Genomic DNA, 13,428 nt, shown 5'->3' on the forward strand with positions numbered 1-13,428 from the left:
AAGTTTAATTTACTACACAAGTAATTCATCATGTATGTTCATACATATTTTACACTTAAAATTCATATAAGCAAACAGAACAGAAACAGATCATATACAATCCTGCTGCACAAATCAACATCTTAGTGAATGGAAAGCATTATTCCAGACTTACATTTATTTATCTATTGGTTTATGCTGAGATTTCTTGCCCTAGTTTAAGATACTAAATTTTTTCCATGCTCTGTTGAATACGATATTTGTAAATATGTTGCCTGACACAAAACAAGGCAAATAAGAAAGTTATTTGTAAATATATTGTGACAGATCCTTTCGGGTTTTTTCATTTATGGGGTTAATAAATTTATAGTATATCAACATAAATTAATTTGTGTCAATTTACAGGAATGGTTCCCCAAGGTGAGGCCAACTTTGCTCCATCTCTAAGCCCTGGGAGCTCCATGGTGCCGATGCCAATCCCTCCTCCTCAGAGCTCTCTGCTCCAGCAAACTCCGCCTGCCTCCGGGTATCAGTCACCAGACATGAAGGCCTGGCAGCAAGGAGCAATAGGAAACAAGTAAGGGGGCAGTTTTTATATATGAGCATCCTTGATACTGTGATAAATCCCTGATACTGATAAATGCTACAGTGATTGAACCTCAGGAACATTATGCAAAGTGAAAGAAGGCTGGACACAAAAGGCCACATATGGTTACATTTATGACATTTCCCCGTTTATATGTGGAGACAGAAAGCAGCACATAAGAACAGCCATATTTTCATGGGCTGATTGTTTTCACAGGCTAAGTAGAAGATTATTGGCTACTTCCATTTGCATAATGGAAAGAACTAAATTTTATATTATCAGCAAAGAAAAATGATTTTTAAATCTTAGAAGTATCAAGTAACTTCTAAGGCAAATTTGTGTGCCAACAGTACAGAAAAGAGATCTAGTGTCCCCAGCCTTTCCATCCTAACCTGAGCACACGTGCAGAATATGATGAGCTCACAGCAGTAACAGCTTCCCTGGACAGACGTAGAAATGGGTACTTTTTAAAAAGCTTTTCTTTATAAGAAAACTTTAAAATCTTATAAATCTAAAACCAAGAATGGCAAATGTCAGCATTCAGTAGAGCTGAGTAGTGGGCACACAAGTTTCACTTTTCCCAGTGTATTTAAAGACTTTATAACAATAACAAAAGTTTTTAAGGCTTACCCCTTTTTGAAGCTCTAGATTTTTAGTGACCTTGACTTACCCATCTTGCTTAGAATTATCTCACTAAAGTCTGTTTTTTTTCCAAATCCTGGCTGCTGAACTTTTCACACATCACTTTGAGTTTTATAAGAATTTTAATTTGGTTGTGTCTTAGCTCTAATGACAGGGAAGCTGTCTGATCTGACAACATAATAAGTAAGGCAGTTAAAGTTGAAAACACGAGACTATATTCTTCTAAAGTTCATTGAAAGGTGAGAGAAAATCTTCATGTTAGAGAATTGTGTAAGTCTCAATGAAGACCATGTATAAATTAGGTAGAAATGGAACCGTATCTGTAATGTAAGAGGAATTTAGTCTCCTAATGTATTCCAATCCCAACTTCCTAAACTCACTCTGGATTTTGTGGCCCATCATTATAATCACTACCTTACAGGCACTCTGACTCCCTTGCCCAGCTCTCCCTCTGTTGCACTTATGCCTGGCAAAATTCTCCCTAATGAAATCCAACTAAACTTTTGCTTTGCACCTCCACCTAAGCATCGAAATATGGCTTGGGGAAAACAAAACAGTCATACTGACATGTCTCAATAACCTATTTCTCTGCTCCCCTTTACAGTTAAATTCCTTAAAAGATTATACTCTATCCACTTCCCCTACTCCTACTCCTTGTTGAACTAATCAGGCTTTCATTCCTATCATTCCACAAAAAAGTGTCCTTGTCAAGATAGTTAAATGTCCTCTTCAATGCCAAAAGCAATGCTCATCAGTAGTATTTGACATATTTGAGCATTATTCTTTCTTGAAGCTCTTCATTTGGTTTCTAGAACAACTCTCTCGAGAAAAATGACTCTCCTCCTATCACTTAGTCTCCTTGAGGATCTTTCTCATCTCCATGACCTCCATTTGAGGGCCCCAGAGTTGATTCTAGGACCTCTTCCCCATACCCACTCCCTCCTTTGGTTACATCACCCATCTTACTATTGTCAATGCCTATTTCTATATTTGACTCCCAAATTTAAACCTTCAGTGCAGATGGCTTTCCTGAACACCATACTGTATGTCCAGCTGCCCAACCATTATCTCCACTTACAAATCTAATAGGCATCTCAAACTTAACATGATGAAAACTAAAGTGATATTTTCACCAGACCTGCTCCTCTGGGTTACTTTTTGCCATTTCAGTAAATGACAACTCCATGTGCCACTTGTCCAGAAGAGAAGTCTTTCTCTTTCTCACATCCCACATCCAACACATCAGCAAATCATGTCAGCTTCTTAACACCTCTCTTTTCTTACCAATTCCACTTGTGCACCTTAGTGCAAGCCACAGTCATCTTTTCCCTGGGCCGTTCCAGTAGCTTCCTCTCCTGCTTCCACCCTTGTTGTACCATCATTTAATCTCCACATGGTAGCCAGAGCCATGCTTTTAAAACGTGAGGCAGAGTATGTCAGTCCTTTACACACAACTCATCCAGTAGCACCCCATCTTACTCAAAATACAGAATAGGGCCCGTAAAACCCCACATCGTCTTGTTCCTGGATACCTCTCTGATCCCATCTGTTATTCTCACCGCTCACTCTGCCACACTGGCTTCCTTTTATCCTTCTGCTCCTCAGATGTGCTAAGTACACTGCAAACTCAGGATGTTTGCATTTTTTAATCTCTCTGCTGGAATGTTCTTCCCTCAGTGGCCACATGGTTTGTCTCTCACACTTCAAGTCTTTCCTTAAATGTCACTTTATTAGAAACAGACGTTAAATGTCACCTTATTACACTTCCCTGGCCATCACTTATGAAATAATAGCATTTTCTACCCCTGGCTCCTCCTTTCCATTCTTTTTTTTTTTTTCATAGTGATTAACACTTGACATATTGTGCGATAGTCTATTTATTTGTGATTTTTCTTCTCCATCAAGAATATGAGCATCATAAGAGCAAGAACTTTATTTTGTATTACTTCTGTGTCTCCATCCTCTGGGACAGGAGGCCCTTCATCTACATCTGTTGAACAAATGAGTGCAAATACTCCCTAAGTCAATGTCTTGGATTCAGATTCAAATATGGATGTAGGTTTTTGTTATATTTTAGTAGTTTTTGCAAACTTTGACTTTCCAGATCGTTTGGGAAAGAAAACAGTTACCATCAACTCTTGAAACACTCACACTTGTTAATTTGGTTCATGTGCAGAAGTTTATTAGTCAACATAAGCATTGTGTATTAGCGTATATCACCTGGAGACGATGACCACTCACTATCTCTGTCACACAGCACAAGATACCATGAGGAACACTGAAAACCCCTGCTGCCAAATAACGAAGAATCTAGTTGGTGAGGGGGCAGGTCAGAGAGAATTAAAACATGAAACAGTCAGAGAACCATTAAGTAGAATGATGTAATAGAGTTCAGAGGTAGTGTAATGTAATTCTTTTTCATTATCTCTCTGGTGGCAAGAGAAAGAAATGGTTAAACAAACCTGTGTGTCCTGAAACTGGGTAGTGCTTCTGTGTAAGGCTGGTTGATGGGAGAATCCCATTGCTTATTAGCATTTTAAAGGATAAGAAGTCCTGTTGTTTAACCTTTTGTTTCTCAGACTTATTAGACCAGGGACTCTCCTGCTTGTTAATACATGTAATATCTGTGGAACCCACTCTGGGTCAGAGTATTCATCCTTCTCTTTTTCCCATCATTTAGTGACTACCAAATACCTAGTGCTACCCTAAGAAAACTGTGATAGCTGCTACAAAGCAGGCAGGAAAGCAGAGTGAGGAAGAGGGCCTGTGAGTGTTGGACTTTAGGTGCCAGTGAACCCAGATGTCTTTCTAGGACCTGGGACAGTGGTTGCAGCTGCAGAAGAGCTTGGTCTTCTTCCCTTAAAGGAAGATGCCAAAATGGAACTATTGGCAGGAGCAATTTGAAAGAACTTAAACTAATATACAGTCCCAAATATTAATTTGAAAGGATATTAAGCCCTAAATTTTTTTCCGTAAGTATGACATCATTGCAGTCCTTGAAGCTTCCACATGCATTAACTTACATAGCCTTGCTCCTCCACAGTGGTGACTTATGTATCAGTTGACAAATGAGTACTGTCTTAGGCAGAAATGTTCTCATTAGAAAATAGGCATAGAGGCTGGGTGCAGTGGCTGATGCCTGTAATCCCAGCACTTTGGGAGGCCGAGGCAGGTGGATCACCTGAGGTCAGGAGTTTGAGACCAGCCTGACCAACATGGCAAAACCCACCTCTACTAAAAAAAAAAAAAAAAAAAAAATTAGCTGGGTGTGGTGGTGCATGCCTGTAATCCTAGCTACTCAGGAGGCTGAGGCAGGAGAATCACTTGAACCCGGGAGGCGGAGGTTACAGTGAGCTAAGATTGCACCATTGCACTCCAGCCTGGGCAACAAGAGTAAAACTCCGTCTCTGAAAACAAAAGGCAATAGACATAGATTAATAGGCTTTTTTCTCACCTTTAGTTGTAGGAACACTGCCCCACAAGCATACACACTATGCAGACATTAATGATCCACAGGTGTATTATTGACTATTTCCTAGGCATATAATTTTCTGTGGGCATCTGTGTTTTATAATTACATGGAGGAAAATTCTGTACTTTTCTTCAGACATGATAAATAGGCTGTTTCTTGGCCTGTCAATGCAGTATGATTATCTTAGTCTACTAGAAACTGTAAATGTCAGTATATCCTTCTTAACACTAAGAGCTGGCAAGGAATAGATAAACTATTGATGGGGAAAATTATTTTTAAAATCAAATTCTATAGAGTTAACATTAAAATAGGTGGAATTTTACCAGCAGTTTATTGTTAACAATTAATATATAATCATAAAATTTTGGTGTTTATAGAACTTAGGAAAGACAGAATTAATATCATTATCCTTTAGATTTGTATATCTGTATCACTGAAAATTTTCAGGGTTCAAATACAAAGTGTCAAGTTGAATTTACGTGGAGTTTATTGCTTACTATTCTACCTCCTAATAGAGACTGATTTTACAGTTGAGATCTTTGGCATAACAACAGCCCAGAACTTGGCCGTGAAGAAGTCAATAAAACAGGCTCTCTGAAAAACATAAGTGCTTATGTATTTTGTTTCCTAGAAAAGACATGAAGCTATATTCAGGCCTGGTAAGACCTTGGAAGTCTTTAAAAGGATTGAATTTGCCACCTAAAAACATTTGGTTATATACATCTGATTTCCTCTTAATTTGTAGCATATTGAAAGTGACCACAGGCTAAAACATTGAGAAGTGACAACAAGCTAGGATATTGAATAAAGGCTCTCAAATTTTGGTGTGCCTGAGTAGTTAAAGATGGATCTTTCTATACCCACCCCTGGAAAATGTGATTCACCAGGGCTTGAGTAAAACCTGGGAGTCTCGATTGTCAATGAGTCCCAGAGTATTCTCTTGTAGATGATCTCTGCGCTACACTTCAAAAAATTTATGCCATTTCACTGGCACAGATACAATAAAACCAATTAATAGGAAACAATCTGAACTGCACCCATTTGACAGCACCAAATAATAACCCCTGCCATACTTCATTTATTCATCAGGTATTTACTGAGTGCCTGCTATATGTCACATGTTAATAGACACAAGAAATAAGTGGAACAAGATACCATCATTCCCCTGAAGTACTAAGTCTAAGAGGCTATACAAGCAAATACAATATAAGGATGCTGTCTTTGAATCATTCATTCCTGTGTTAATTCATTCAGTGAACATTTGTTGAAGATCCATATATATATATATGCCACACACTTTGCTCAAATAGGACATTCTTTGTTTAGATAGGTAAATGTCAGTTACCTAGAAGATTTACTTACATGGAAAACTTCCTTTCTTAATTATTTACATGATTGTAGCCTATCATCTCTAATATTGTGCCAGATAATTGTTACTTAAAATGAGTTCTTTTCAGTTATTTAATCCCTTTTGTAGACTTCAGAATGTATCTGAATTATATTAATTTTTATATATTTTAAGAAGATACAGTCATACTTGCAATTTAAGGATGTAACGTATTTTATTTGGAAACAGGATCTAGTCACATTATCCCTTGTTCATGATCAGTGGATGTAATCTGGATTGTTTTTGAGTTTACAGTGTGTTCAGTCAAGCTGTCCAGAACCAGCCCACACCTGCACAGCCAGGAGTATACAACAACATGAGCATCACCGTTTCCATGGCAGGTGGAAATACGAATGTTCAGAACATGAACCCAATGATGGCCCAGATGCAGATGAGCTCTTTGCAGATGCCAGGAATGAACACTGTGTGCCCTGAGCAGGTAAGTGGCACAGCTGGCACACTTGCCACACTACATCACAGTTCATTATTCTGAGGAAAATCAGGTATGTTGACAGTTACTCATCAGAAACAGCCACACTTCTTTATTTATTCTTTCCCACTAACTTTTAATAATTACTGGCTCTTAAGATATACAATGAAAATTTTTGACAGACTTTTTTTTTTTTTTGAGATGAGGTCTCACTTTGTCACCCAAGCTGGAGTACAGTGGTTCAATTACAGCTCACTGCAGTCTTGACTGCCCAGACTCAAGGAATCCTCCTACCTCAGACTCCTAAGTAGCTGGGACTGCAAGCACATGCCACCCTGCCCAATTAACTTTTTTACTATTTGCAGAAACAAGGTCTCACTATGTTGCCCAGGCTGGTCTTGAACTCCTGGGCTCAAGTGATCCTCCTATCCCAACCTCCCAAAGTGCTGGGATTACAGATGTGAGCCACTACTCCTGGGCCTTGACAGACTTTATAAATAAGATTTTAGTTTCATGAGATTTTTAGTTTTTCAGATTTATTAACCAGTACATGGCTGGACGTAGTGGCTCACGCCTATAATCCCAGCACTTTGGGAGGCCAACGCAGATGGATCACAAGGTCAGGAGTTCGAGACCAGCCTGGCCAACATGGTGAACCCCATCTCTACTAAAAAAAAAAATACAAAAATTAGCTGTGCATGGTGGCATGCACCTGTAATCCCAGCTACTCAGGAGGCTGAGGCATGAGAATTGCTTGAAGCCGGGAGGCAGAGATTGCAGTGGGCTGAGATTGCGCCACTGCACTCCAGCCTGGGCAACAGAGCAAGACTCTGTCTCAAACAAAAACAAAAAACAAAAAAACAGTACATGTAATATATTGTCTTGGAATACTCCTTTATATTTTGAACACATTTTCTTCATTTCTACCTTTTTTAATTCAGTAAGCATTTATTCAGTACTTACTGTGTACAAAGATAGCCTTGTGGGACATGCATATGTACAACTTGGAGAAGACACAGCATGAACAAAGGATCATTTTCATAGGACAAAACAAGTGTGTTAAGAGATGGGCCATACGTGTTTCTGTCAGATGAGGAGTGTATGCACAGTTGACTACTGAAAGTTTAAAAGAAAAAAGGCCTGGTCAAAAAAGCCATTATGAAAAAGTTGCCTAAACAGAATAGAAAAAAAACATTCAAGATTGGTTATCACAGCATGACCTAGACAGGATAGGGGTTGAAAGCCTAATTAATGTTAAGGGTATATTTATGTTATATTTAGAGAAGTAATGTGGTAAGCTTTTTGGATATGTTGCATGCCATCTAAGTGTGTGGAATTTATCCTGGAGCCTCTTACAGAATGACTAAATTCAAGAATGACTAAATTCAAAACAATATTTAAGATTATTGGAATAACTCCCTATAGTTGCTATTCTCGTTATTCGTGTCGGTAACCACATAGTACGCCATAGTAAGTAGGCTATTACCATGCAGCCATCATTTATAGCAAATCATAAAAATATATAAATACTGATTACCCTTTTTGTCTTCAAGTGATATAATATACACCTCTATACATGAGGTGATGTAATTTATGTATATATAGAGGTATAATATAATGTATAGAGGGGTATATAATGTATAGCACCTCATTACAGTTTATTTCTATTTTGTCCCTCCTGTGCTACTGTCATCATACATATTAAATCTATATATGTTCTATTCCCTGCAATTTATTATTTTTTCTTTAGTCAATTATAAATTATAAATTTATAAAGTCTACTTATAAATTTATAAATTAATTATAAACTACAATTGACTAAAGAAAATTTAAATAAAACCTTTTTTTTTATATTTACCCACATAGTCACCACTTTCAATTTTCTGCGTTCCTTTTTGTAGTTCTGAATTTCCATTTGGTATTATTTTCCTTCTGCCTGTGAGTCTTGCTTTAACTTTTTTTTTTTTTTTTTTGAGATGGAGTCTCGCTCTTTAGCCCAGGCTGGAGTGCAGGGGTGTGATCTCAGCTCAGTGCAACCTCCACCTCCCAGGTTCAACCGATTCTCCTGCCTCAGTCTCCCAAGTAACTGGGACTACAGGTGCCCACCACCACGCCTGGCTAATTTTTTTGTGTGTATTTTTAGTAGAGATGGGGTTTCACTGTGTTAGCCAGGATGGTCTCAATCTCCTGACATCATGTTCTGCCTGCCTCGGCCTCCCAAAGTGCTAGGATTACAGGTGTGAGCCACCGCGCCTGGCCTTGCTTTAGCATTTTTATAGTGCAGGCCTGGAGCTAATGAGCTTTTCTATGTCTGAAAAGTCTTTCACCTTCATCTTTGAATGTTCTTTCCCCTAAACTCTAGCTTGGCAGTTTCAGCTTTCAGTATTTTAAAGATGTTGCTCCACTACAGTATTGCTGAGGAGACAATCTGCTATCATTTTATCTTTGTTCTTCCATTTATGATTGATGTTTTTCCCTCTCTAGCTGATTTTAAGATTTTTCTCTCCCCCCCTGGGAGAGAGAAAAGTAATTTGATTATGATATGCTTTGGTGTATTTTGTTCATATTTCTTATTCTTGGGGTTCATTGAGCCTCTTGATTCATGAACATATAATTTTCATTAAATTTTGGAAAAAAATTTTTCTTGTCATTTTTTGGTTTTTTTGTGTTTTTTTTGAGACAGAGTCTCACTCCATCGCCCAGGTTGGAGTGCAGTGGCGCAGTCTCCACTCACTACAACCTCCACCTCCTGGGTTCAAGCAGTTCTCCTGCCTTACCATTCTGAGTAGCTGGGACTACAGGGGTGCGCCACCACACCCAGCTAATTTTTATATTTTTAGTAGAGATGGGACTTTGCCATGTTGGCCAGACTGGTCTCAAACCCCTGACCCCAGATGATCCACCCACCTCAGCCTCCCAAAGTGCTGGGATTATAGGCGTGAGCCACCACACCCAGCCAAATTTTGAAAAATATTGATCATTATTTCTTCAAATAATTTTTGTCACCATCCTCACTCCTCTCCTTCAGAGACTTCAATTGCGTGTATAATAGGACACTTGAAATTGTCTCACATTCACTGATTCTCTAGGATTGGGGGGCTTTGGGGCAGTGGGATGAGGTTCAGTTATTTTTTCTTTGATTTTAGAACATTTATATTACTGTAGCTTCAGGTCCACTAATTTTTTCTTTTGCAATATCTAATCTGTTTATCCAGTGTATTTTTCATCTCAGACACAGCAGTTTTCATATTTAGCAGTCATATTTGGATCCTTTTTATATCTTCCATATCTCCAACATATTTTTCATATCTGTACAGTCTTTCCTCTTGTTTCTTAAACAAATGGAATATGGTTGTTACAATAAATGTCCTGATATTTCTCACCTATCAGTTCTATTATCAGCATCATTTTTTAATTGATTTCAGTTGACTTTCCTTTTCATTATGCATCATATTTTTCTGCCTCTTTGCATGCCTGGTAATTTTTTATTGGATGCCAGACATGAATTTTACCTTGTTTATATTCCTACAAATACTCTTGAGCTTTGTTCTAGGAAATGGTTAGATTACTTGGAAAGTTTGATCCTTGCTTTTTTGTTTACTGTGACCAAAGCAGTATTTTTTCTAGGACTAATTTTAACCTTACCACCAAGGTAAAACTATTCTAATATGCTACATGATACTACATGAATTATCATGTTTTACACTCTGGGGGGTGAAATCAGGGCCTATTCCCAGCCCTGTGGGGACTTTGGGAATTGTTCCGTGTCATCTATTCGGGTGATTCTTTCCCCTGCCTCTATAAGCTGATTAGTACTGAGCTACAGACTTGAGAGCCACTGCAGATCTATTCCAGAACCCTCTCTGATATTCTGCTCCGAGGATTCTAGCTGCGTCCCCTTAACTCAGGGAGCCTGCCAGGCGCTGCCTGGGTTCCCTTTCTCCATGGTACAGCCGGAAGTACGCTCCCGGCAATAGGCTGGGCAGTTGCCACAGTAGGGACTGCTGATCCTTCATTGCCTTTGTCTAATGTCTTAAGTGCCTTTGTTTCACATATTTTGTCTGTTTTTTTAGCTGATTGAGGCAGGAGGATAAGTCTGATCCCTGTTACTAAATCTTGACCAAAGTGTGAGTCTATCACTAATTAACATATATATGTGTGAATTAACTTTTTATTAAAGTATCATATATAAGAATATAGAGAAAAGTGTACAACTCAGTGGATTTTCACAAAGTGAACACACCTGAGTACCACTCAGATCAAGAAACAGAATGTCATCAGTACTCCAGAGGTTCTCCTTGTGTCCCTTACACACCCTCCACCCCGACATGGGGAACTACTATCCTGACTTGTAACAACACAGTTAATTGCTAAGCTTTTCATTTTTGCTGTGCTGCTATTACTTTTCTGTCAGTGAGATTGTTTTTCATTGAAGAATTTGGTTTTCAGCTTAAACAACTAGCTTGTAATTTGATCTTGTATTTATCTTTAATAGATAAATGATCCCACACTGAGACACACAGGCCTCTACTGCAACCAGCTTTCATCCACTGACCTTCTCAAAACAGAAGCAGATGGAACCCAGGTCAGTAAGGAAATTCTAAGCCCAGAGCTGTCAAATGTACTCTAGATACACAGAGGATTGTATAGCATCATTAAGAGCCTGACCTTGGGAGTCAGACCTGGATGTGAGTCCTGGCTCTGCTCTTCTTAGCTGTGTCGTCCCGGGCATGTTATGGAGCTTTACTGAGGTGCTGTGTAACCACAGAACTAACATGACACCTGCTTACAGGATTGTTGAGAGGATTCAATGAGATCAGTTCAGATGGTTTAACTCAGTGCTTAGGATAAAGTGATCACAAATTATGGCCACTAATTGTTATTTTGTAAATAAGCACAGTGCTAAAAACTCATCTGTAATCAGAGTACCTCAGAAGATCTCAGTAAATTCAGACAAAACAGAGTGCCTGCTGTATACTTCACCTCCTAAGAACTATGTTTCAAAACTGCATAAACAGCAAGGGTGGCCACTTTCCTATATTAACCTAATTTAGAAATTTTGGAGGAAGGGCTTAATTCACTTTTGTAACTTTGGTTGAACTGTAGTCTCTCTTTTTTTTTTTTTTTTTTGAGACGGAGTTTTGCTCTTTTGCCCAGGCTGGAGTGAAGTAGCATGATGTTGGCTCACTGCAACCTCCGCCCACTGGGTTCAATCGATTCTCCTGCCTCAGCCTCCCAAGTAGCTGGGATTATAGGCACCCGCCACCATGCCCGGCTAATTTTTTGTATTTTCAGTAGAGACGGGTTTTCACCATTTTGACCAGGCTGGTCTCGAACTCCTGACCTAAGGTGATCCACCACACCAGGCCGAACTTTAGTGTCTTAATAAACATTTTTAACACAGGGATTATGCCACAGATGGCAATAGGAAAACACATAATATATGTTCCATCAGCATTAGGTGAACTGTGGGGAGAAGTGAGGAAAGGAAACTTCATTTGTGAAATGCTTGTGGTTTGCCAGGCACTGTGCTATGCACTGTATGCATTATCTCATTTAAGCCTCACTGTAACCCTATGAACGAGGTAGTATTCCTTTTCTTCACAGATGAAGAAACTGAACATGAAGAGGTTTAACTACATGTACCATTCACAGTGCTAGAAAGAGGAAGAGCTGAGGTTCAAACCCAGGTCTTTCTACCACCAGAGTCCACACTGTTTTGCCATACCAGTTAGGGACTGCTGAAAGATAAAACACATCAACATAGGCACATAAACTGTCACTTAATCAAAGAAGGCAAATTATTAAATTTGTTACAAGTAATGAAGCATAAGCATTCAAAGAAAGGAGAAATTGCTGAGATGGTCAGAAGAGCATTTTTGCAAGAGATAGAGCTGAACTGAGCCTTGAAGGACAGTTACCAAGGCAAAGAGAAGGAAAAGGGTATGGTACTTGTTGGAGACTGGTGCAGAGGTAGATTGAGAAGTAGAAGGAACTGGAAGTAGAGGCCACAGAAACAGGGAAATAGTAATATCTTAGCACAGTCCTGGGAAACCAAATCAACTGAAGGTAAAGGGTTTATCATAGCTATTCACAGGAATTAAAATTGGTAAAGTGGCTTGGGGCAAATTTCCAGAGGCCTTGAATGCTAAACTAAGGGATTTGGATTCAACCCTATGGACAGAAGAGTCATCCCTGAAAGGGAACATTGATAGAAGTCCTAGCGTAGACTTCATCTTGGGAAGAAGGTGAAGGAAGATGTATTGGCCAGTTGAGAAGGACAAAGATTAGAAGACTGGGTTCACAGTCTAAGCATTAGGAAATAGGACCTGAGTCCTCTCAAGGTAAAGAGAAGGCATTTTGGCCGGGTGCGGTGGCTCACACCTGTAATCCCAGCACTTTGGAAGGCTGAGGCAGGCAAATCATTTGAGGTCAGGAGTTTGAGACCAGCCTGGCCAACATGGAGAAACCCTGTCTAAAAACACAAAAATTAGCCAGGCTTGGTGTTGGGCACCTGCAGTCCCAGCTATTCAGGAAGTTGAGGCAGGAGAATCGCTTGAACCCAGCAGGCAGAGGTTACAGTGAGCCAAGATCACACCACTGCACTCCAGCCTGGGTGACAGAGGGAGACTTCGACTCAAAAAAAAAAAAAGAAAAGAAAAAGAGAAGAGAGAAGGCATTTTAAGATCTGGGAGCGGCCAGGCGCGGTGGTTCAAGCCTGTAATCCCAGCACTTTGGGAGGCCGAGATGGGCGGATCACGAGGTCAGGAGATCGAGACCATCCTGGCTAACACGGTGAAACCCCGTCTCTACTAAAAATACAAAAAACTAGCCGGGCGAGGTGGCGGGCGCCTGTAGTCCCAGCTACTCCGGAGGCTGAGGCAGGAGAATGGTGTAAACCCGGGAGGCGGAGCTTGCAGTGAGCTGAGATC

At 39.6% G+C, this 13,428-nt stretch overlaps 1 protein-coding gene across 1 annotated transcript in view; it reads left to right on the plus strand.

Moving 5' to 3' along the window:
- The window catches only part of NCOA1 (nuclear receptor coactivator 1), a 282,149-nt gene that overhangs the window by 264,370 nt on the left and 4,351 nt on the right, over window positions 1-13,428 (plus strand). The window contains 3 exon segments of the mRNA XM_017893326.1: window positions 385-556; window positions 6,322-6,505; window positions 10,992-11,081. Of these exon segments, the coding sequence (XP_017748815.1) occupies window positions 385-556; window positions 6,322-6,505; window positions 10,992-11,081 (446 nt within the window).

The sequence above is a fragment of the Rhinopithecus bieti genome, unplaced genomic scaffold (genome assembly GCF_001698545.2).
Source record: "Rhinopithecus bieti isolate Rb0 unplaced genomic scaffold, ASM169854v2 scaffold_23816, whole genome shotgun sequence".
Classification (NCBI taxonomy): domain Eukaryota; kingdom Metazoa; phylum Chordata; class Mammalia; order Primates; family Cercopithecidae; genus Rhinopithecus; species Rhinopithecus bieti.